This window comes from Hyperolius riggenbachi, chromosome 11, assembly GCF_040937935.1.
Source record: "Hyperolius riggenbachi isolate aHypRig1 chromosome 11, aHypRig1.pri, whole genome shotgun sequence".
Lineage (NCBI taxonomy): Eukaryota > Metazoa > Chordata > Amphibia > Anura > Hyperoliidae > Hyperolius > Hyperolius riggenbachi.
This window is the reverse complement of record NC_090656.1, coordinates 207,091,888-207,115,224: the sequence shown is the minus strand read 5'-3', so window position 1 is coordinate 207,115,224 and position 23,337 is coordinate 207,091,888. Positions and strand designations below refer to the sequence as shown.

Below are 23,337 nucleotides of genomic sequence, written 5' to 3'. Positions count from 1 at the left end.
ACATAGAGCTTTGTTGGTGGACACAGAGAATGGGGGGACAGGGAGATTCACTTGTGTGCTGAGTTGTGCGGTCCAGCAGCGAGGACTTAAAGCTGCAGTGGTCTATTTAGTAAAAAATGGCCAGGCCACTAGGGGGGTTTAACACCGTGGTCCTTAAGTGATTACTATGTTTACTGTACATACTCGTTTATCTCATCATGTCACATATCGCCTTGGCTTGGGTACATTTAATGTCACCTAAAGCTTTTATTCACAAGTGTGGGCCATCTAAGAAGCCTCTAACATGACAAGCGTGATTTTATTACTGACACCAATGTGTTCTTGAACCTGCCTGGATCCTGTTGATAAAGTACCAGTTATGTAATGTGTCACTAGCCTGAGTTTGCATTGGAAGACATAGGGAATCATACTGGGTTTAGAGTCTTTACAAAAAGTTCAAAAGGAACTGAATGATATAGATGCTACACAACAGTGAGACTCACCAGACACCTGCAGAGAAGTCTTGCCTGATGCTTCATTTGGTGTGTTGGTCACAATACAGGTGTATTCTCCTTCATCTGAGAACTCCACGCCAGGCATATGAAGAGCAGCATTTCCCTCTCGGATGTCACTCTCCATTAAACTTCCCGGTCTGTACACTTTGATGTGTCCATTTTCATTCTCTAGCAGGAGAACCTCAGTGCCATTTTCCAGTCTTCTCTTCCAATCCACCGCTATTGGTTTGTCGACATTCATACCAGTTATATTGCAGGGGATGGTGACATTCTGCCACCTCAGTACTGAAATTGGTGATGTTGTTGTAGTGACCATCAAAGCATCTAGACAAATAGATAAATAATAATATATTTTAGGCCATGCAGCACATGTATAGAATATACACCAACCTAATAAGGCTAAACTGTGAGTGGCCCAAGAAGCATGCCAGCAGCTATTTGAGGCCTGTGTACTTATACTTAGGCCATGTTCACATTACCCAGCATATGCGTAAATGGAGTAGTAGGCCCTGGCGTTGCTCAGATAAGCCGCTGCATTTGCGTCACCACCCATCTGCTCTGACGGTACTTCCACCGCTTTTCTCATTGTCCGTGTCATCCCTGCTCGTCTGGAGACCAGGAAGCATGGGGCTTTCTGCTGGTTTGTGAAAAAATATGTGAATCTTACCTAGCAACAGTGAAAATTCTCATTAGTCCACATGAGTCAACCAATGAGAATTTTCTTTGTTGCAGAAGGATTTCCATTGGTTCTTTTGCAAACCAACAGGAAGCCATATGTGTCGTCTTCTCTAGTGTTGGGCGAACATCTAGATGTTCGGGTTCGGGCCGAACAGGCCGAACATGGCCGCGATGTTCGGGTGTTCGACCCGAACTCCGAACATAATGGAAGTCAATGGGGACCCGAACTTTTGTGGTTTGTAAAGCCTCCTTACATGCTACATACCCCAAATTTACAGGGTATGTGCACCTTGGGAGTGGGTACAAGAGGAAAAAAATTTTTAGCAAAAAGAGCTTATAGTTTTTGAGAAAATCGATTTTAAAGTTTCAAAGGGAAAACTGTCTTTTAAATGCGGGAAATGTCTGTTTTCTTTGCACAGGTAACATGCTTTTTGTCGGCATGCAGTCATAAATGTAATACATATAAGAGGTTCCAGGAAAAGGGACCGGTAATGCTAACCCAGCAGCAGCACACGTGATGGAACAGGAGGAGGGTGGCGCAGGAGGAGAAGGCCACGCTTTGAGACACAACAACCCAGGCCTTGCATGAGGACAAGAAGCGTGCGGATAGCATGCTTTGTACCACCATGCAGTCATAAATGTAATAAAGATAAGTGGTTCAATAAACAGGGACCACGCGGCAACGCTAACCCAGCAGCAGCACACGTGATGGAACAGGAGGAGGCGCAGGAGGAGAAGGCCACGCTTTGTGAGACACAACAACCCAGGCCTTGCATGAGGACAAAAAGCGTGCGGATAGCATGCTTTGTACCGCCATGTAGTCATAAATGTAATAAAGATAAGAGGTTCCATAAACAGGGACCGGCAACGGTAACCCAGCAGCAGCAGCAGCAGCAGCAGCACACGTGATGGAACAGGAGGAGGCGCAGGAGGAGAAGGCCACGCTTTGTGAGACACAACAACCCAGGCCTTGCATGAGGACAAAAAGCGTGCGGATAGCATGCTTTGTACCGCCATGTAGTCATAAATGTAATAAAGATAAGAGGTTCAATAAACAGGGACCACGCGGCAACGCTAACCCAGCAGCAGCAGCAGCAGCAGCACACGTGATGGAACAGGAGGAGGCGCAGGAGGAGAAGGCCACGCTTTGTGAGACACAACAACCCAGGCCTTGCATGAGGACAAAAAGCGTGCGGATAGCATGCTTTGTACCGCCATGTAGTCATAAATGTAATAAAGATAAGAGGTTCAATAAACAGGGACCACGCGGCAACGCTAACCCAGCAGCAGCAGCAGCAGCAGCACACGTGATGGAACAGGAGGAGGCGCAGGAGGAGAAGGCCACGCTTTGTGAGACACAACAACCCAGGCCTTGCATGAGGACAAAAAGCGTGCGGATATAGCAGCAATGCTTTTTGCCGCCATGCAGTCATAAATGTAATACAGATGAGAGGTTCAATAAACAGGGACCGGAAACGCTAAACCATCCCAGATGTTCATCGGTCATGTTACTTGGTTGGGGTCCAGGAGTGTTGCGTAGTCGTTTCCAATCCAGGATTGATTCATTTTAATTTGAGTCAGACGGTCTGCATTTTCTGTGGAGAGGCGGATACGCCGATCTGTGATGATGCCTCCGGCAGCACTGAAACAGCGTTCCGACATAACGCTGGCTGCCGGGCAAGCCAGCACCTCTATTGCGTACATTGCCAGTTCGTGCCAGGTGTCTAGCTTCATGCCCGGTTTCAGGTCCAGCGGTGCCAGCCACAAATCCGTCTGTTCCTTTATTCCCCTCCAAATTTCCTCCCCTGTGTGCTGCTTATCCCCAAGGCAGATCAGCTTCAGCAACGCTTGCTGACGCATGCCAACAGCTGTGCTGCACTGCTTCCACGATCCTACTGCTGCTGGTGCTGGGTTAGCATTTCCGGATGAGGTACAGCTTTGAGATGCGTTGGAGGAGAAGGAGTCAGAGAGGTAGGTGCTGCTGTTGTTATCCAGCTGTTTGCGGCGTGGGCAACACCCGCGCCGTAGCAGGTGAGGAATCGCTGCCAGGCTCCACAAGGTTCACCCAGTGCGCGGTAAGGGAGATGTATCGACCCTGGCCGAACGCACTCGTCCAGGTGTCAGTGGTGAGGTGAACCTTGCAGGCAACGGCATTCTTCAAGCTTCGGGTTATTTAGCTGACCACGTGCTCATGCAACTCAGGCACTGCAGAGCGCGCAAAGTGGTAGCGGCTGGGAACCACGTAACGTGGGATGGCCACTGACATCATGCCCTTGAAGCTGTTTGTCTCCACCACTCGATATGGCAGCATTTCGCAGGCCAGAAGCTTGGCTATGCTGGCTGGCTGTTACTGCCACGGCCCGGGGGTCATTTGCTGGCAATTTCCTCTTGTGCTCAAACATCTCAGAGACAGACAACTCAACCGTAGCGCTGCACACCGAAGGGCTGTTGGTTGTTGTGTTTGATGAACACTGGGAGACCTCAAGAGCACTAGTCCGGAAAGTGACAGTGTCAGCATCGTCTGATGTTTGTGAATGTTGTGAACCACGCAATGGCTGGGCTACTGCTGCTGCTGAGGCGGGTCTGGTGGTGAGTCTGGTGAACCCAAGGGAGGCAGTGTTGCTGGTGGTACCCTGTCCTGCCGCGTTTGCCCACAGAGTGGGATGTTTGGATAGAATGTGGCGGCTCATGCTGGTGGTGGAGAGGTTGTTAATACTTTTCCCCCTGCTCAGGCGGGTCTTGCACACCTTGCAAATCGCCATGGTAACATCCTCAGTGCAGTCTTCAAAGAAAGCCCAGACTTTAACTGGCTGAGGACTCGGACCTCGTGCGTGATGTGCTGGTGCTGCTTAACCCACTGCTGGACGCTTGAGAGGTCATCCAAGTAATTATCTGGTCCTGTTCTTTTGGATCTGTGAGGGTTGTTGTCCTGGACAACATGGGCAGTATTGAGTGGGTTTTCTTGGGTGCTCCCCTGTGGCCTGTACGTGAACCGTCAGGGGAAACACCTCTTCCCTTGCCCCTCCCTCTTTCACCGGATTTCTTCCTCATTTCACTTATCCTTAAAGTACACGCTGACTGGCAGCAGTACAGTGGCAGTACAGAAATGCTATACAGTGGTGGGTGAGCGGTGTACCACTATTGTCAGCAGTGACACAGAGCACAATGCTATACAGTGGCGGGTGAGCGGTGTACTACTGTTCCCAGCAGACACAGAGTGGAAGTAAACACAATGCTATATAGTGTGGCTGAGCCGTGTACACAGAGTGGCATTAAACACAATGCTATATAGTCTGCTATATAGTCACCCCGAACAGGGTGATGTTCTGCAGAACCCGAACAGTGGCAAACACTGTTCGCCCAACACTACTGGGAGGGAACGCAGATTTTAGTACCTAAACACACGATACAACATGTTTTCCGGGGTCGGACTCTGAGGCACATACAGATGGTCCCGATCATCATCCTCATCATACAACTCTTCTCCTGAGTCTGACCCACCCACCACCTCTGCCACCCCAACATCCCCAGACACAGACCCCTCATCGTCCTCAACATTAACTTGGGATGCTGGCCTGAGCCAGACCTCCTCCTCCACATCAGGCCCCATCATCTCCTCAATGGCAGCCCTCATTAATCGCTCTGGCGACGGACTGATGGACACAACGTTCTCCTCCGGGGAGGGCTGCTGCTGACCACTGGCTGCTGGGGTGGATGTTATAGCTTGCGTGGGGCGTTGGCTGTTGCTGTTGTTGGGAGTGCTGCTCACAGCGGAGGTCTCTGGGGAACTCATGTTGAGCTCATATAGTGGTTGACGGTGAGTGGAGTATTACTGATCCCAGCAATATACACACTGACTGGCAGAGTACGCAATGCTATATAGTGTGGCTGAGCGGTGTACACAGAGTGGCAGTAAACACAATGCTATATAGTCTGGCTGAGCGAGCGGTGTACTACTGTTCCCAGCAGAATCAGAGTGGCAGTAAACAATGGTATATAGTCTGGCTGAGCGGTGTACACAGAGTGTCAGTAAACAATGGTATATAGTCTGGCTGAGCGAGCGGTGTACTACTGTTCCCAGCAGAATCAGAGTGGCAGTAAACAATGGTATATAGTCTGGCTGAGCGGTGTACACAGAGTGTCAGTAAACAATGGTATATAGTCTGGCTGAGCGGTGTACACACAATGCTATATAGTCTGCTATATAGTGTCAGTAAACAATGGTATATAGTCTGGCTGAGCGAGCGGTGTACTACTGTTCCCAGCAGAATCAGAGTGGCAGTAAACAATGGTATATAGTCTGGCTGAGCGGTGTACACAGAGTGTCAGTAAACAATGGTATATAGTCTGGCTGAGCGAGCGGTGTACTACTGTTCCCAGCAGAATCAGAGTGGCAGTAAACAATGGTATATAGTCTGGCTGAGCGGTGTACACAGAGTGTCAGTAAACAATGGTATATAGTCTGGCTGAGCGGTGTACACAGAGTGTCAGTAAACAATGGTATATAGTCTGGCTGAGCGGTGTACACAGAGTGGCAGTAAACACAATGCTATATACTCTGGCTGAGCGAGCGGTGTACTACTGTTCCCAGCAGACACAGAACAGTAAACAGAATGCTATATAGTGTGGCTGAGCGGTGTACACAGAGTGGCAGTAAACACAATGCTATATAGTCTGGCTGAGCGAGCGGTGTACTACTGTTCCCAGCAGAATCAGAGTGGCAGTAAACAATGGTATATAGTCTGGCTGAGCGGTGTACACAGAGTGTCAGTAAACAATGGTATATAGTCTGGCTGAGCGAGCGGTGTACTACTGTTCCCAGCAGAATCAGAGTGGCAGTAAACAATGGTATATAGTCTGGCTGAGCGGTGTACACAGAGTGTCAGTAAACAATGGTATATAGTCTGGCTGAGCGGTGTACACACAATGCTATATAGTCTGCTATATAGTGTCAGTAAACAATGGTATATAGTCTGGCTGAGCGAGCGGTGTACTACTGTTCCCAGCAGAATCAGAGTGGCAGTAAACAATGGTATATAGTCTGGCTGAGCGGTGTACACAGAGTGTCAGTAAACAATGGTATATAGTCTGGCTGAGCGAGCGGTGTACTACTGTTCCCAGCAGAATCAGAGTGGCAGTAAACAATGGTATATAGTCTGGCTGAGCGGTGTACACAGAGTGTCAGTAAACAATGGTATATAGTCTGGCTGAGCGGTGTACACAGAGTGTCAGTAAACAATGGTATATAGTCTGGCTGAGCGGTGTACACAGAGTGGCAGTAAACACAATGCTATATACTCTGGCTCAGCGAGCGGTGTACTACTGTTCCCAGCAGACACAGAACAGTAAACAGAATGCTATATAGTGTGGCTGAGCGAGCGGTGTACCACTATTCCCAGCAGACACAGAACAGTAAACAGAATGCTATATAGTGTGGCTGAGCGAGCGGTGTACCACTATTCCCAGCAGACACAGAACAGTAAACAGAATGCTATATAGTGTGGCTGAGCGAGCGGTGTACCACTATTTCCAGCAGACACAGAACAGTGAACAGAATGCTATATAGTGTGGCTGAGCGAGCGGTGTACCACTATTCCCAGCAGACACAGAACAGTGAACAGAATGCTATATAGTGTGGCTGAGCGAGCGGTGTACCACTATTCCCAGCAGACACAGAACAGTGAACAGAATGCTATATAGTGTGGATGAGCGAGCGGTGTACCACTATTCCCAGCAGACACAGAACAGTAAACAGAATGCTATATAGTGTGGCTGAGCGAGCGGTGTACCACTATTCCCAGCAGACACAGAACAGTGAACAGAATGCTATATAGTGTGGCTGAGCGAGCGGTGTACCACTATTCCCAGCAGACACAGAGTGGCAGTAAACAGAATGCTATATAGTGTGGCTGAGCGAGGTACACAGAGTGGCAGTAAACAGAATGCTATATAGTGTGGCTGAGCAAGCGGTGTACTACTATTCCCAGCAGACACAGAGTGGCAGTAAACAGAATGCTATATAGTGTGGCTGAGCGAGGTACACAGAGTGGCAGTAAACAGAATGCTATATAGTGTGGCTGAGCAAGCGGTGTACTACTGTTCCCAGCAGTGACACAATGACAGGGGGGACCCTGGCTAGCGTGGCTGGAGCGCGAACTACCCTGCCTGCCTACCCAAAGCTAAACCCACAGACAAATGGCGGAGATATGACGTGGTTCGGGTATTTATTTACCCGAACCACGTGACAGTTCGGCCAATCAGAGCGCGTTCGGGTCCGAACCACGTGACCCGTTCGGCCAATCACAGCGCTAGCCGAACGTTCGGGGAACGTTCGGCCATGCGCTCTTAGTTCGGCCATATGGCCGAACGGTTTGGCCGAGCACCGTCAGGTGTTCGGCCGAACTCGAACATCACCCGAACAGGGTGATGTTCTGCAGAACCCGAACAGTGGCGAACACTGTTCGCCCAACACTAGTCTTCTCCAGGATGAGTGGGAATGGGACGAGCAGGGACAGTGGCACCAAACTTCCACGGGACAGGTATGCGAATTTTGCACAGCAGAAAGCCTAGTGGGAGTGGATACCATCTGTTCCCACCAGCTTCCATTGTGTCCAATTTGCATCGTTTGTGGTGCATTCACGGTAAGACTGTGGAAAAATGCGGTACGTCAGCACTCGTCCAGTGTCCAGTGATGCATTGTGACAGTGTAAACACATCCATATTAATAACATAGGATGCATTTACAATCCATTTTTGCATTTACTTGCATTCCATTAAACACAGTGTTTCTCTCTGTAGTGTGAACGGGACCTTATACAATCTACAAGCAATTATGTATTCTGGACACTACACTACTACACGGGATCAGTGAATAATGGCGCCCAGCGCCTATGCATAAAAATGGCGCCGCATTAAAAAGATACGCTTATCGCTATTTATCGTTAGTACTGCATAATAATGGCGCACAGGGAAAAAAGAAGAAAAACGGCACACACTAACGTTATTTATCAATAGTGGCACACACTAACGTTATTTATCAATAGTGGCACACACTAACGTTATTTATCAATAGTGCCCTACATAAGTCAAACTGCAGACGTTATTTAACTGCAAAACGGGGAATGGATTTAATGTAACACTGTCAAGGTTAGGGTTAGGCACCACTGGGGGGTCTTAAGGTTAGGCACCAATAGGGGGGTCTTAGGGTTAGGCACCACCAGGGGGGTCTTAGGGTTAGGCACCACCAGGGCGGTCTTAGGGTTAGGCACCAACCAGGGGGATCTTAGGGTTAGGCACCACCAGGGGGGGTCTTAGGGTTAGGCACCACCAGGGGGGTGGTTAGGGTTAGGCACCACCAGGGGGGTGGTTAGGGTTAGGCACCACCGGGGGGGTGGTTAGGGTTAGGCACCACCGGGGGGGTGGTTAGGGTTAGGCACCACCGGGGGGGTTTAGGGGTTAGGGATAGGTACAGAGAGGGTTCTGTGTGTTAACGCTAAATAACGATAAGGCTATAAGGCTTTAACGCTAAATAACAATAAGGCTTTAACGTTAAATAGCGATAAGCGGCAAACGGATTAGCGGCAACACTGTGCGCCATTATTCACAGGCGCCATTTTCAGATGGATGCCTACTACACACCACTTTCAGCCTTACAGACAGATGAATATTTCCTACAATCTGGGTGTATACACACTCCTTCACAGCATGGAAACCACAATTTTTGCAAGGTTAAATCATGTGATCTGATATTTCTCAGAAATGGGGTAGCTGCCTTTAGTTTTCTGGCCACCCATGCTGTGTACCCAGATAAGGGTCTCTCTGGAATATTAAAAGGGTCTCCTTGCTGCAACACCCCCACCCCCCAATATACTTAATACACAATATTTGTGTAAGTAGCGATCCTAAATTACTTAATCGGGCTTGACGGCCATTCAAAAACAAACGATTAGCAGGGGTGGCATGCGTCGTGAAAAGCCGTTTGACAAATTTTCGTCAAACGATTTTGAGCGCTATTGCGAAAAAAATTGTTTGTGGCCCATTTTAAAACAGTATTGCAATGGGGAACCAAAGGAGGTGAGATTTATGGGAATAATGACAGAGAGCACAATAGAGGGGTGATTTAGTCAAGGCATTCTGTTGGAGGGAGGGTAAATAGATTTAAAAGCTTACTCCCCTAGGCCCGATGTAATATGAAGTTCACATAATTTTTTTCATTCTACTAATAAATAATTTTTGCTCTGGACTTCTATGAATTTCTTGCTTTTGGGTGTTTTATACAAGATTTTTTTGTGCTGCACTTGTTTGAATTTCTTGCTCTTGTATTTTTTGTAAAACATTTTCCTCCAACATCTCTGTAAGGAGATTTTTGTTTTGTAGTAGTTTTGTAGATGGCAATTTCTAGAGTATTTATGAACTCTGATGAGGTGTCCTTTCCCTGGAGTTGTTGGATATCACCGCATTGTCCCATTGGGCCTATGTCCATCTTGATGTGAATAACATCTCGGTGCCATGTACTTGGCTTTCCATCTGTCCTCACCACCCCGTTGGACCAGGCAGGGTAAGCTGGCATTGATCATATGCTGATCTCCGCTTGTGTGTTGCAGTGGCAGAGCCTTGGTGAAACACCGGCTATGTGTGGCTCAGTGAAGCCACTTGCTCCTCTCCCAACATGTGTCGCCCGTACTTCCAGGCTTCATCAAGTCATAAGGGTCAGCTGATGCGGGTGGACTTTTGTATTGCTCACTTGTTATAAGACTTCCCTCACCTCAGTTATAATTACAAACTTTGGTTTCCAGGGAGCTTAGCATAGACTTTAAATGGAAATACAAGTAAAAAAAAATATATTAACTTACCAGGGGCTCTTTCCAGCCCCCTGGACTCCTACTGTGCTTATGACGTCCTGCTGATCCCCTCCGGGCAGCGGCGGTGACCCCCGCAAAGCTGGACTGTCGAAGCCAGTCTGTGGCTAGTGTACATGCACAGCCCCGGGCCGCGCGCACCCTAGTCACGCTCCCGGCGCCAGGAACATTCTGCGCATGCGAATTACACATACTGCGCATGCGCAGAATGCTCCCAGCCAGGCAAGCACTACCAGGGTGAGCGCAGCTTGGGGCGGAGCGTGTGCAATAGCGGCCAACTGACATCGAAAGCCTAACTCTGGGGGGGTTCGCTGCCACTGCTCAGGGGATTAGGAGGACGTTGAGGGCATAGTAGGAGTCAAGGGGGGTGGAAAAAGCCCCTGGTAAGTTAAAATCTCTTCTTTAACTTAAAGGAGTTCTTTCGCGAAAAAAGTAGGCAGTTAAAAAATGTGACAGATGACAGGTTTTGGGCCAGTCCATCTTTTTAAAGGAGTTCTTTCGCGAAAAAAGTAGGCAGTTAAAAAATGTGACAACAGTTGCAAAATTTAACTGACATAATAGTGTGCAAGTGATTAGGGAGGCCGGCTGGTATCTTGCTATTTTGGCAGTTAAACTGTTGTTTAGGAAATGCTGTTGAAAACAAAGAAAGCCCTGAGAATCCCCCTTAAAAAGATGGACTGGCCCAAAACCTGTCATCTGTCACATTTTTTAACTGCCTACTTTTTTCGCGAAAGAACCCCTTTAAGATTAACTATAAAATAGTATACGTTTGCTAGGCAGGTTCATCATTGTGACACAATACACCACAGACTACTCATTTTTAGTGGACAAATTAACTCGATAGAATGACATTGAGCTGAACTTCCAAATAGTCAGTCATGGAGATGCAATCACTACAGCCAAACACATCCTGAAACCTTCTTTGCTATATCGGCAGGTCCAGAGAATGCCAGTTCATATCTTTTGTAGGTCTCCATCTAGTGGCCAAAATATAAATTGCTATCCTTTAGACCAGCCTTTCTCAACCTTTTTACCCTGGAGGAACCCTGCAAATAACTTTTGGATCTCAAGGAACCCCTGCAAACAATTTTTGATCTATTATACTGCCACTCATTATACTTTCTCCTTATACTAGTGCTTTTTATTAATGTGCTCATTATTATTTTAACTCCCAATTTAGTACTTATTTTTACAGTAACCCCTATTAGAATGTGCTCTATTATACATCCCCCCTCGATGGGGAGAGATGCCTAGGAACCCCTGCAGAGTGCTCAAGGAACCCTGGGGTTCCAGGAAACCCTGGTTGAGAAAGCCTGCTTTAGAATACGCTCCTGGATACCAAATGTATGCACCCTTTCCCATATTACTTTTTATGCTTAAAAAGGAACTGTCATGAAAATCTTAAAATTTAAAACACATACAAATAAGAAGTACATTTCTTCCAGAGTAAAATGAGCCATACATTATTTTTCTCCTTTGTTAATCTGACATTACCAACAGGTTTTGGACTAGTTCATCTCTTCATGGTGGATTCTCAGCAAGACTTTTATTTTTTATATAGACATTCCCTGAAAAAAATGTATACAAAGATGCTGGACGGCCTCCCTGCTCGCTGCAAACTTTTTTGGATGAAGCAACTGCTATTCACTAAGTGCTTTTAAAAATAAAGAAAACCCTGAGAATCCCCATGAGAAGACGGGTTAGTCTAAAATCTGTTGGTAATGTCAGATTTTTACTACTTACTGTGACAGCAACATGGGAGAAAAGTAATGTATGGCTCATTTTACTCCGGAAGAAAAGTACTTCTTATTTGTATATGTTTACATGTATTTTAAAAATTAAGATTTTCATGACAGAGGTCCTTTAAAGACCTCCTCCAGACCAGTACTTTATTGATATATAGAATCCAGAGGGCAGCAAGCACCCCAGAGGCAGCATATACATACAGTGGGTTGCAAAAGTATTCGGCCCCCTTGAAGTTTTCCACATTTTGTCATATTACTGCCACAAACATGAATCCATTTTATTGGAATTCCACATGAAAGACCAACACAAAGTGGTGTACACATGAGAAGTGGAACGAAAATCATACATGATTCCAAACATTTTTTTACAAATAAATAACTTCAAAGTGATGTGTGCATAATTATTCGGCCTCCTTTGATCTGAGTGCAGTCAGTTGCCTATAGACATTGCCTGATGAGTGCTAATGACTAAATAGAGTGCACCTGTGTGTAATCTAATGTCAGTACAAATACAGCTGCTCTGTGAGGGCCTCAGAGGTTGTCTAAGAGAATATTGGGAGCAACAACACCGTGAAGTCCAAAGAACACACAAGACAGGTCAGGGATCAAGTTATTGAGAAATTTAAAGCAGGCTTAGGCTACAGAAAGATTTCCAAAGCCTTGAACATCCCAAGGAGCACTGTTTAAGCGATCATTCAGAAATGGAAGGAGTATAGCACAACTGTAAACCTACCAAGACAAGGCCATCCACCTAAACTCACAGGCCGAACAAGGAGAGCGCTGATCAGAAATGCAGTCAAGAGGCCCATGGTGACTCTGGACGAGCTGCAGAGATCTACAGCTCAGGTGGGGGAATCTGTTCATAGGACAACTATTAGTCGTGCACTGCACAAAGTTGGCCTTTATGGAAGAGTGGCAAGAAGAAAGCCATTGTTAACAGAAAGCATAAGAAGTCCCGTTTGCAGTTTGCCACAAGCCATGTGGGGGACACAGCAACCATGTGGAAGAAGGTGCTCTGGTCAGATGAGACCAAAATGGAACTTTTTGGCCAAAATGCAAAACGCTATGTGTGGCAGAAAACTAACACTGCACATCATTCTGAACACACCATCCCCACTGTCAAATATGGTGGTAGCAGCATCATGCTCGGGGGTGCATCTCTTTAGCAGGGACAGGGAAGCTGGTCAGAGTTGATGGGAAGATGGATGGAGCCAAATACAGGGCAAACTTGGAAGAAAACCTCTTGGAGACTGCAAAAGACTTAAGACTGGGGCGGAGGTTCACCTTCCAGCAGGACAATGACCCTAAACATAAAGCCAGGGCAACAATGGAATGGTTTAAAACAAAACATATCTATGTGTTAGAATGGCCCAGTTAAAGTCCAGATCTAAATCCAATCGAGAATCTGTGGCAAGATCTGAAAACTGCTGTTCACAAACGCTGTCCATCTAATCTGACTGAGCTGGAGCTGTTTTGCAAAGAAGAATGGGCAAGGATTTCAGTCTCTAGATGTGCAAAGCTGGTAGAGACATACCCTAAAAGACTGGCAGCTGTTATTGCAGCAAAAGGTGGTTCTACAAAGTATTGACTCAGGGGGCCGAATAATTACGCACACCCCACTTTGCAGTTGTTTATTTGTAAAAAAAAATGTTTGGAATGATGTATGATTTTCGTTCCACTTCTCATGTGTACACCACTTTGTATTGGTCTTTCACGTGGAATTCCAATAAAATTGATTCATGTTTGTGGCAGTAATGTGACAAAATGTGGAAAACTTCAAGGGGGCCGAATTCTTTTGCAAGCCACTGTATACCTCCCTCCTTTCCCAAAAACACGCTGCTCCCATCAATGTGCCCCTGATCTGGTGGTAGAACTGTAAGCAAATGTAAACCCATTGAAACAAATTCTAATGCTGGGAATACATGTTTCGTTTTTGCCTTCGTTTAAACCTTCGTTTCGATTGTGCCTTTTGTCCTTTTCGATCCCGAAATAATCGACCGTACGGTTAATATCACCACCCACGGTTTCGGGTTTTTTTTCGATTCTGATGGTTTCGTTTTTCCAATGATCGAAGGCTGCAAAGAAACGAAACGTAGTACAGGGACGGACGGCATAAACGAATATATAATCGATCTGAACAGTCATCAAGCCTACCAATGGCTCGATTAGATGGATAAAGAGAGATAATATCAAACATGTTCGATCACTAGTCGTTCGTTTTTGGGGTCTATTAATCGAAACTATAATGAGATTATGACTATTTTCACATACGTTTTTCAACACTCGATCCGTTTACCGAACGAATCGAAGGCTAAAACGAAGGCAAAAACGAAACGTGTATTCCCAGCATGAGATTTCAACCAAAAATTTGCTTCTTATGATTGGGACTTATCACACCTCTCTCAGGAAAAACTGGACAGTTGAAATTCCCACTTCATGGGGAATTGACGTATATAAGCTCTCCACATCAATTCCAACCAAAACATCCCCATCCTTTACCTGAAAGGTGTCTATTAATTTGATTACATATCCCGTATATTTTGCATACAGTGGAAACTCACACACCAATGCCTTTAAGCATTCATTAAGGAATATAATTAAATTTTCAAAAGGATCACCCACAGCTGAAACAATGGGCTTGATTCATTAACTGGAGCTAAGGAATAGCGCCGGAGTGAACAGCCACTTAGTGCCCCATAAGTAGCTTTGCGGGCACTAATAGTCCCGCAAAGCTACATCGCGCACAGCTCAGGGCAGTGCGCGCGCAGCTGGTAATAGATTTAGCTTCTTTACTAATGCTTGGAAGGGATTTGTTTTAAACTTGACATATACTTCTCCGAAGGTTGTCTTTTAGCTGTATTCACATATACTTCCTCATCCTATAAAACAACATTCCCTCTTTGATCACTGGGCTTTAGGAGTATCCCTTCTGCTTTGTTTTTTCTTTTCTTTTTTTTTTTTCCCAATGGCACCCATTTGTCCAGATGTTTTAAGGACGAAGTGGAAAGTGGAAATTCAGCTGGAGTGGTATTCTGCTGGGAGTTGTAGGGAAATCAACATTAATAAAGCATATAGATAGACAAAACATAACCAGGGCCTTTACACGTTTTGTATGGAATAATGGAACAGCGAGAATAAGACTGACGGGACTGCAACTGCCAAAGGAGATTGGGGGGGGGGGTCAACATACCGGATGGCAGTAGATATAACTTTTGTATACCTCTTTAGGCATGTTTGTGATTGGAAAGCAAGCACAGAGGCGTTTTCTAACACTAAGCTTGTGGGCATATAGCGGAATCGTGAGACTTAGCGAGGCTGTTGCTTGCAGGATGCTCTACTTTGCCTCTGCGATTAAAACATAGTATATTGGTGTGGGACACCTTGATAGCATGGAGGGAGGTATAGAAGCTTTTTGGATTGCCCTGGAAAACTTCAAAATACATGACGCTGAAGGGAAATCCAGAGTTTCCATCTGGTTCCATGCATGGACATTATTCAAAGTGAATAGATAGGGGAATAACAAAGCTGAGGATCCTGTTGAATTTGGAGTCAAGTAAGTGGTTGACATTTAGGGAAGGGACCCAACATTATGGAGTCCAAAGACAGATTTTTTCATCTATGGACAGATCCGATCTACTGTGCAGAAACGTCTTAGACACATATTGGTAACAGCACGGATTCTCCCCTTTGCTTAGGTTCTTTCACATTACATGACGCTTGCAGGAGCCAATTTCCTGCAAGCGTTATGATCTGCGGCGTGACGTCGGGATGTTGCAGTGCGATGTTGATTAGCAGCGGTAGTTCTAATTCACCCGATGGGAAGACACTGGCTCCGGACAATTAAAAGCTCCTGGCTGCGTCATACCACTCCACACTAAAACGCAGTGGACTTTCATTTTGGTTAACGCAAAGAAATCAGCTCTGGTGTGAAAGAGACCTAATTTTCTGCAGCCCAGAGGGGAAAAGTTGTCATTATCTGATATACAAAAAGCTTTAGTGAACCTGAAGGTAGAGAAGAAAGTTACTTTGTGCACAGAAGAATGTTTGTTTGGCTGCATTTTGATTTGTTTGTTGGATTTGTTTGTTTAAAGTGGACCTGCACTCATGCACAGAACAGAAGAAAAACATAGAGAAATGCACCCTGTTTGTATTTAGAGAGTTTAGCATGTTTAATTCACCCTCATTTGCGTCTAATCACAAGTTGTAATCTGATCTCTCCCCTCTGTCACATGACTGCCTATGGTAGAGATGGCAGATAAGCTCATTTAAATGCACAGGCTATAAACAATAAGTCTGCTTCCATGAATCAGGAAGTAGAAACAGTGCAGATTTAATTTAGGATTTGTATCAGCTGTAACAAAGCAATGTTTTTTGTTTAAAGGTTATTATGCTGTTGTGTATCTTTTAGAGCAGAGAGGACATTCTGAGTTCAGGTCCGCTTTAAATTGAAAAAGTTTCAATAAAAAACACTTTTAAAAGAAAAAAAGTAGAAATTCAATGCTAAAGATGGGAAGAGCATGGATGTCTTAAATGAACTGGCCTGTTGTCTGAGGAGGAGGTCTCCACTCCAACCTCATCTGCTAAAAAAGGTCCATCAAAGCTCATCTATCATTAAAGGAGTCATCAGGGAAATTTAATAGAATATGTGCTACTTCTCGGAGGCTTCCTCCAGCCCCAAGCTCCCAGCATGTCCCTCGCCGCAGCTCTCCCCGCAGCTGTTCGCCGCAGCTTCGTCCCGGTCCCCGGCGATGACATCAGGGTGACCTCCAGGTCGGCCTGTACTGCGCCTGGGGGAGCGGCGCTGTCAATCACCGCCACGTGGGCCGGAGCGGACTGCGCAGGCACAGTAGTTCTGCGCAGTCTGCTCTAGCCCACGTGGCGGTGATTGACAGTGCCGCTCGTGCAAGCGCAGTACAGGCAAATGCATGTTTTTCTCACCTTGTGAATTCTATAAAGGAAAACTGTAGCAAGAGGACGATGGAGGCTGCCATATTTATTTATTTTTAAGCATAAGCAATACCAGTTGCCTGGCTACCCTGCTGATTCTGTGCCTCTAATACCTTTTGCTGATCTCCTGCCTCTAATACTTTCTAGTGTTATTTAGATGCGATGGCAGCTAAATAGACCAGCAAGCCTGCCAGGCAACTGGTATTGTTCAAAAGAAAATATATATGGCAACCTCCATATTCTCACTTCAGTTGTCCTTTAAATAATACTTGTTGAGGGAACATCTGAATATCTTTATAGACCTCAAAATGGTCACCATGTACATATGGACAAAATGACAAGCTCATATTTAGGACTTCTGCTGTGGTAAAACAACAAATTCTGCTGCAAAAATAGATTCTGCTAAATGTGCTTGCTCATCCTTAGTCTACACACAAAAAGCAGGGCTGCACCTTAGTATAGTATACCTTAGTATAGTACAGGGGGACAGGGCTGCACCTTAGTGTAGTACAGGGGGACAGGGCTGCACCTTAGTATAGTACAGGAGGACAGGGCTGCACCTTAGTATAGTACAGGGGGACACGGCTGCACCTTAGTATAGTACAGGTGGACAAGGCTGCACCTTAGTATAGTAGTACAGGGGGACAGGGGTGCACCTTAGTATAGTAAAGAACACAAAGAGAGTGCTGTGCACCTTCCCTTTGTATGTTTATTCTTTCCGTCCTTCAGCCAACAACCAGCGTAAATGACATTTAGGAAAACAGTGCTGTCAAACCTGGATCGATGGGGGTGCCGAGGTGAGCAGGGAAGAGGTGACCAGGGGATGTATGGACGGCACTACAGCCGTTTCACGCTGTCTGGCGCTTGTTCACGTGCGTGTGTCCGATAATGGGGCAGAGCTGAACGGCTTCCTACATACAGTCTTCAAGCCGCGCCCCCAGCGCTGCCCCATTGGTGTGAGTTGCGTGGGAGTGAAGGTCGGGGGTGAGGAGGCGGAGACTCTCCGTTCTGCGGAGAGAGTTAAACATACGACATACGTCATCGTGCTGGGCTGCGTTATGCAGCCAATGGGGAAGTGGCATATGTAAACAAACCTTGTGCGTGCAATACATATGGTGCGTTATCAAACAGAATTTGGTACAAACATCACTCATCTTAGTGCAGAGCATAACAGCAAATAAAGTGCATAAAAATGAAAGTGCAACAGTGCATTATTGGAGGCATACATAAACGCCAGCATGGTGGCTTAACTATCCGGAGTCCTATAGCTTTACACATTTAAAACTCACCCTTTATTATTATAAATTTAAAAAAGAAAGGGAGGGGGGTGTGTGGAAAACACCCCATCCGACCTACCCCGAAGGGGGTCCCACTAAAAAAGATCAGGGGGTAAAATCGCATTAGAAAGAGACCTAATAGGGCGCATTCGTGTTTAGAGATACACCCATGCTCCTATCTGGTTTAGTTCCATCTTTAGGGTGTAAGGGTATGTATAGGACTGCCCACCCCAAACCCTAAATAACCCAAAAGCATCCCGTCTGTATATTCAAGACGGTGCTGGTCATTGCTACAATGGGAGTGCTCGAAGTGCCAGAATTCTGGACCTTCCAGCCAGGTGGACACCAGATCAGATGTCCATTATTGACAGGCATATACTTGAACGTGGGGAAGAGGGGGAGAAAAAAGAAGGGGATCCGTGGAAAGAGGAACACCCATACGTTTCCATATGAGGACAAACCCGGGTGATGTTAGGCAGGCTAGGGCAATGGAACCTGGGGAGAGGCCAAAGCACCACAGAGCCCGTCCCCAGGAAGGTCCCCGAAAAGCCGGGCTATACGCCAGGCTAAACCCCTCTGAGCCGAGGCCAAACATCCAGGCAAAGAGGGGAGAGGGGGGAGGGGGAGAGAGTTGGGTCCCGGACACTAGGTCAGGAAACCGGCTCAATTCCCCATTTAGCCGCACCTACAAGTGCGCCCGGCCAAAGTGATGGGGAGCCTGGTCTGCTATTGAGAACCTGGCAGTGCAGTCCGCACCCTTCCAACCCCACTCTACACCGTGGTCGGGCAACACTTCGTCCCGGGTGTGCCTCACATGCCGGCAGGAAAAACTCAGAGAAAAAGAAGAAGTACCCAGGGTGAGCCCAAGAAGGCAGGGGTGAATTAGTTGGTCCCAAAAACCAAGATGTAGGAAGTTAGACATGAAGAGAGGTGCACTGTGGACAAGAGGGCAGGAACCAGGCAAAAGGAGGGCTACATTAAAAAAGAGGAAGGCTACATTGCACGTGGTTTTAGGTCATACAAGGAACCATCAGAGTACCAGGACGATAAAAAGTTTGTGGAGAGGTGGGAAGTTGCGCATTTGAATTACTGCAGGACTCTGCAAGATATCGTTAGGGAGTGCACGATCGAGGAGCACAACAAGGTTTCTGGGGAGCTCCAGACCACAAGGGAGCAGCTACAGGAGGTAACTACAGAGGAGACCTTCTCAGCCATTATATCAAAGATAGAGAAGAGGATTTTACCAATCCAAAACGAGCTGAAAACCAGAAAACTTAAGAAATTCCACAGGGACCAGGACGACTTCAAGAAGGGGAGAATTTTCTATTGGGGACAGGGAGGTACTCCGAATAGGGGGGCTAGACCCAAGAAGGGAAGAGGCTACTGGACTACAGATTCGGGTTCAGACTCGGAGGAGGACAGAGGACCGGAGGGTAGGCCGAGGCCCAGGCAACCCAGGAAAAAGAAGCGAGGTGCCAAACCAGACCCAAAAGCGAAACCAGTCCCAGCAACACCATGTGCCTCCATCCCTTTAGGCGGAGAATCCGCCGAGGAGGAAGAGATAGACACTGGGAGAAACGTAACCTGGGACTCCCCGGTAGCAATCAAGACCCACCATGGCAGCAAAAGCACCAAGAGGAGGAGAACGAGGGAGTAGGGACAGGACTTGGGCAGACGGATCAACTGCAACTTGAGGGAGAACTTCAGGTGGTCAATCTGACCAATCTAATTATCCCTGACTACTGCTTCTCATTATTGAAGAAAGGGTTGGGGTTTTCACCCACACAGAAATTTGACTATGTAGATTTCTTTATTGATCTCTACAAGACCACCAGAAAAATGATGATTATCCAGCTGTATCAAAGGGGTGGGGAAGGGGAGGAGGGGCTCCAAGGACGGAATGATGGAGGCCCAACCTCGGCTGTGGATCCCTTTTCTACCCTGGGCTTCAGTCCTGGAGTGAATTGGGACGTTGCCGAAATGGAGGCACTCCGGATGCTGGAGGAGCTGTGGGAGGAGGGAGGTTCTTGTGACATAGAGGAGGTCCACGTACCCCCGCAGGCCCTACCCTTGGGTGACCCTGGGGTTTTTCGAGCTTGTAGGTCGACCCGACCCATACCCATTCCCCCCGGTTCCCCAATTGACCAGTTTCTTCACCAGGTCGCTATGGACATGAAAGCAATACGCTACAATCGAGTCCCGGACAATTTGTCCAGAGCTGACAAAGTTGCCATTAAATGGTTTGAACGTCATCGCGACCTGGTGATCAAGCAGGCGGACAAAGGGGGGAATGTGGTGATCATGTCGAGTGAGTTCTATACAAAGGAGGCCTACAGGCAATTGAACAACACTGAATTTTACCAGAGGTTGGGGAGTAACCCAACATGCAAGTACCAGTCAACTCTCCGCACTTTGTTAAGGCGGGGAGTTGAAAATGGGTACATGTCACAGAGGTTGGAAGTCGACCTACTCATCGTGTCCCCCCGGCACCCTGTGTGGTATCACCTTCCCAAACTGCATAAGTCCGCAGAGAGCCCCCCGGGAAGACCGATTGTCTCAGGGTGTGGCTCTCTGACGGAGTGCCTGTCCAGGTTCCTTGATCATCTGCTGCATCCCTTGCTCGTGGGGGTTCCGGCCTATTTGATCCGATACACTTGACACGATCAAGATGGTCGAAAACATTATATGGGAACCTGATTACAGACTGGCCACCATAGACGTGGAAAGCCTGTATAGCAGGATACCCCACGAGGAGGGACTGGGAGCGGTTCGGAGGTTCCTGGACAGGACGAATAAGGATGAAGGGTACAAAGACAGGTTGATTGAACATGTCAGGGAGGCCCATGGGGGTAGGGCCAGATGCTTGAGATTTGCATGCCTTCTGCACGTCGCCCCTTCAGGTAGGGGAAGTGACCGTGACCGAGAATTGACCAGACGGGAATCACGAGTCATCTTACGTGCAGAGGCCATGGGCCCTTTAGGTCTGAATGACAGGTTGGAGCTATCATGCTTCCTGGACCCCTGAGGACTTTTACCACTTGTTTTCTTCTTCTCCCCCTTCCCTGCCCGGGACAACCCCCCAAAACCCCCCCTCCTTTTGCCTGGTTCCTGCCCTCTTGTCCACAGTGCACCTCTCTTCATGTCTAACTTCCTACATCTTGGTTTTTGGGACCAACTAATTCACCCCTGCCTTCTTGGGCTCACCCTGGGTACTTCTTCTTTTTCTCGGAGTTTTTCCTGCCGGCATGTGAGGCACACCCGGGACGAAGTGTTGCCCGACCACGGTGTAGAGTGGGGTTGGAAGGGTGCGGACTGCACTGCCAGGTTCTCAATAGCAGACCAGGCTCCCCATCACTTTGGCCGGGCGCACTTGTAGGTGCGGCTAAATGGGGAATTGAGCCGGTTTCCTGACCTAGTGTCCGGGACCCAACTCTCTCCCCCTCCCCCCTCTCCCCTCTTTGCCTGGATGTTTGGCCTCGGCTCAGAGGGGTTTAGCCTGGCGTATAGCCCGGCTTTTCGGGGACCTTCCTGGGGACGGGCTCTGTGGTGCTTTGGCCTCTCCCCAGGTTCCATTGCCCTAGCCTGCCTAACATCACCCGGGTTTGTCCTCATATGGAAACTTATGGGTGTTCCTCTTTCCATGGATCCCCTTCTTTTTTCTCCCCCTCTTCCCCACGTTCAAGTATATGCCTGTCAATAATGGACATCTGATCTGGTGTCCACCTGGCTGGAAGGTCCAGAATTCTGGCACTTCGAGCACTCCCATTGTAGCAATGACCAGCACCGTCTTGAATATACAGACGGGATGCTTTTGGGTTATTTAGGTTTGGGGTGGGCAGTCCTATACATACCCTTACACCCTAAAGATGGAACTAAACCAGATAGGAGCATGGGTGTATCTCTAAACACGAATGCGCCCTATTAGGTCTCTTTCTAATGCGATTTTACCCCCTGATCTTTTTTAGTGGGACCCCCTTCGGGGTAGGTCGGATGGGGTGTTTTCCACCCCCCCCCCTCCCTTTCTTTTTTAAATTTATAATAATAAAGGGTGAGTTTTAAATGTGTAAAGCTATAGGACTCCGGATAGTTAAGCCACCATGCTGGCGTTTATGTATGCCTCCAATAATGCACTGTTGCACTTTCATTTTTATGCACTTTATTTGCTGTTATGCTCTGCACTAAGATGAGTGATGTTTGTACCAAATTCTGTTTGATAACGCACCATATGTATTGCACGCACAAGGTTTGTTTACATATGCCACTTCCCCATTGGCTGCATAACGCAGCCCAGCACGATGACGTATGTCGTATGTTTAACTCTCTCCGCAGAACGGAGAGTCTCCGCCTCCTCACCCCCGACCTTCACTCCCACGCAACTCACACCAATGGGGCAGCGCTGGGGGCGCGGCTTGAAGACTGTATGTAGGAAGCCGTTCAGCTCTGCCCCATTATCGGACACACGCACGTGAACAAGCGCCAGACGGCGTGAAACGGCTGTAGTGCCGTCCATACATCCCCTGGTCACCTCTTCCCTGCTCACCTCGGCACCCCCATCGATCCAGGTTTGACAGCACTGTTTTCCTAAATGTCATTTACGCTGGTTGTTGGCTGAAGGACGGAAAGAATAAACATACAAAGAGAAGGTGCACAGCACTCTCTTTGTGTTCTTTACATTTGAATTTGTGCTCTGCACTGCCCAAGCTTGCTGCACTTCCCACTGTTTGGACTGTGAACCGACCATTGGGTGCTGTTGAATGGGTGAAGCTTAACGCAGACCTATTGGAGCTAGCTGTACCCCCCATTTAACCAGCTGTGTGCCAAGTGTTTTTTTTTTCACTGGAGTGTACTGCACCTTAGTATAGTACAGGTGGACAAGGCTGCACCTTCGTATAGTACAGGGGGACAGGGCTGCACCTTAGTATAGTACAGGGGGACAGGGCTGCACCTTAGTATAGTAAAGGGGGACAGGGCTGCACCTTCGTATAGTACAGGGGGACAGGGCGGCACCTTAGTATGGTACAGGGGGGCAGGGCGGCACCTTAGTATTGCACAGGGGGACAAGGCTGCACCTTAGTATAGTAAAGGGGGCAGAGCTGCACCTTGTATAATACGGGGGCACCTTAGTATAGTACAGGGGGGCAGGGTGGCACCTTAGTATAGTACAGGGGGACAGGGCTGCACCTTAGTATAGTACAGGTGGACAAGGCTGCACCTTAGTATAGTAGTACAGGGGGACAGGGGTGCACCTTAGTATAGTACAGGTGGACAAGGCTGCACCTTCGTATAGTACAGGGGGACAGGGCGGCACCTTAGTATAGTACAGGGGGACAGGGCTGCA

At 47.4% G+C, this 23,337-nt stretch overlaps 1 protein-coding gene across 1 annotated transcript in view; it reads right to left on the bottom strand.

Moving 5' to 3' along the window:
* Positions 1 to 23,337, bottom strand: part of LOC137538351 (uncharacterized) — a 169,857-nt gene that overhangs the window by 135,394 nt on the left and 11,126 nt on the right. Inside the window, exon 2 of the mRNA XM_068260459.1 lies at positions 483 to 818. Coding sequence (XP_068116560.1) covers positions 483 to 818 — 336 coding nt within the window. The remainder of the gene's footprint in view (positions 1 to 482; positions 819 to 23,337) is intronic.